This window comes from Entamoeba nuttalli (assembly GCF_000257125.1).
Source record: "Entamoeba nuttalli P19 unplaced genomic scaffold asmbl_9043, whole genome shotgun sequence".
Classification (NCBI taxonomy): domain Eukaryota; phylum Evosea; order Mastigamoebida; family Endamoebidae; genus Entamoeba; species Entamoeba nuttalli.
This window is the reverse complement of record NW_008579430.1, coordinates 1-2,542: the sequence shown is the minus strand read 5'-3', so window position 1 is coordinate 2,542 and position 2,542 is coordinate 1. Positions and strand designations below refer to the sequence as shown.

The 2,542-nt window shown below is 24.4% G+C and overlaps 1 protein-coding gene across 1 annotated transcript; it reads right to left on the bottom strand.

The window, feature by feature from the left end:
- Positions 1-495: 495 nt before the first annotated feature.
- ENU1_192590 (hypothetical protein) lies at positions 496-806 on the bottom strand (the record flags this gene model as incomplete). The annotated part of the gene is made up of 1 exon (XM_008861857.1): positions 496-806. A coding segment is annotated over one exon (311 nt), but the record flags the coding sequence as incomplete, so codon positions are not given.
- Between the last annotated feature and the right edge of the window lie 1,736 nt (positions 807-2,542).

Below are 2,542 nucleotides of genomic sequence, written 5' to 3'. Positions count from 1 at the left end.
TAAACAATAATTTCTTTCTGACTTCTTACAATTACGATCAATTTTATTACATTCTCCTTTTTCTTTGACATATCCTTCTTCACATTGATAACAATATGTTTCATTTCCAATTTTACATCCATTTTTAAGTTTAGTACATACTTGTGTATTTAAATTAAGATAATATCCATAATCACATTTGATACAGTGACTTTGATTATTTATTTTAGTACAATCATTTCTAAATCTAAAACATTTTCCCAAATTTGGTTCAAGATAATATCCTTCTTCACAAGAACTACATTTCGACTCTTTTGAAGAAAAGCAGTGTGAACCAATTTGACACTGTTTCATTGTATTTAAATAATATCCTTTTTTACAATGAACACATTCTTGTTTATTTTCTTTATAAATCATTCTATCACAATTATTATATCCAATATTGTCTAATGTAATTCCGTTCATTCCAATAACCATTATTTGGCATTTCTTTGTTGTTGGTCCTGAAAACAAAACAGAGCTTAGTTCAGTTATTTGTTTTGATGAAGAAATAATAACTGTTGAAATTGTTTTATTACTATTTTCTTCTTCTGTAATTATTGTCGTTCCTTCATTTGATGATTTTATTGTTAGTTTAAATGAAATTTTTTGATACGGTTCTTTCTTTCTATAAATATTGAAAGATATTTGATTTGAAGAATCATATTTTAACCATTGATAAGGATATGTAAAAACTGCATGAGTATTTGTTCCACGACTATTTTTAATAATATAATTATTTGATGACAATGATATGTAATACCTCGTATATGTTAAAGAAACAGTAACTGTTACGATAAATGAGTAGAAATCATCTTCATCATTTTTTGTAAATGTACGTTTACATTCTGATGTTGCACCATGAAAATCAATACCATAATAACTGAAATGACGAGACATTCCACCACATGTTTGACTGAAATAATTTGAAGTAGGTTGATTAATTGTATCTTTATATGAAGATACTAAATATTGTACTCCATAGCTTTGAGTTGTTATCTTCAAAGATGTTGGTCTCGAAGAGAAATAAGTACGTTGAATAGGTAAATGATAATTGTTATAAAAATAGTCTTCCTCTTTAACATATAATGTATCAATATCTCCATATATTTTTGTTGGACTGTTTCCATTATAAAAACTAAACTGAATATCATTAAATGAATATGAGTTGTTAATAAGTTGAACTTCAAAATTGTTTGTGATGTTCTGAAAAAATATACGAGAACAACAACTGGTTAGTTTTTCTTGTAATTTTAAAGTAACCTTTTTTGCATTGAATAAACCATTTGATGAACCAAAATGAATATCATTCTTTACATCACCAATAACAAGAATTACTGATGAATAATTAGAATAGTCGTATAAGTAATTAGATATTGCTGGAGGTTTTAAACTACACTCGGATTTATTAGAGTATATTACTGCATCATTTTGTATTGTTTGTTGACATAGTGTTTTTCCAAAACAAAAAAATATAGGCATTAATAGTATAAAGTAGTGCATTATTATTTTCTATCTTAGTTCTATTCTTTGACTATTATAATAATCTATTTTAATTCTTTAAACTCACTTTGTTTTTTTTGTTTAGTTTCATATTAATAATAATGGTATAACTACACCATGTTTAGTTTTCTTTAGTTGCTGTTTTTGTCTTGTTTACTGAAGAAAATATTGAAGTGTTTAACACGAAAAACGTTTATATGCTATAAATACTATCTATCTAAAGAATATTGCACAACTTTAATTCTATTTTAAGTTATTATTTCTCAAGTAAAATTATAAACTTGAAAAATATTGAAAATTTTCTACACCATGGAAGTCAAATATATTATCTACTAATAACAACTAACAAACTCTCGCCTATAAAAATGAATCTTTTATTATAACTTATAACAGCATCAGTATATAAAATGTTATATTTTTTAATTTGTTTGATCTGGCTGATTTGTGTTTCTCTATAAAAAATACGAATAGAAAAATTGTCTCAATACATCAATTTTTAAAATATCTATTAAGAAAGATAAACAATTAACCCAAAATAGCCACATAAATGACTTGAACAATAAATCCATAAGAAACTCATTATTATACACTTAAGAAATAAAATTAACTTATACACAAAGATAAGCAAATCCATCTGAATAAAAAGAAAACAAAGAAATTTGTGAAAAGAGATTAAATAAATGAAACTAACAGGATTTACGATGCAAAAAACATTTAGAAAATTCAAAATAATGTTTTAAGATCAAAAGAGATAATGATTATGTGAAAGTTTAAAATATTTAACGACACTTTCTTAACAACCACAACACTGTTTTATTTCATTCTTACCATTAATATCATTGGATTTATTTAATCCTTTTTTCATTTATTTGATAACCTCAACACAAAGAGTAACCATAAAAACATATAAATAATGTTATAGTTTAATACCTTTACTTGCTGTTTATTTTCTCGTAACCATAATTCATTTCTAAGGAGTGATAAAAGAAGTTTTAACCATTTAATTTAATTAAAATACTTT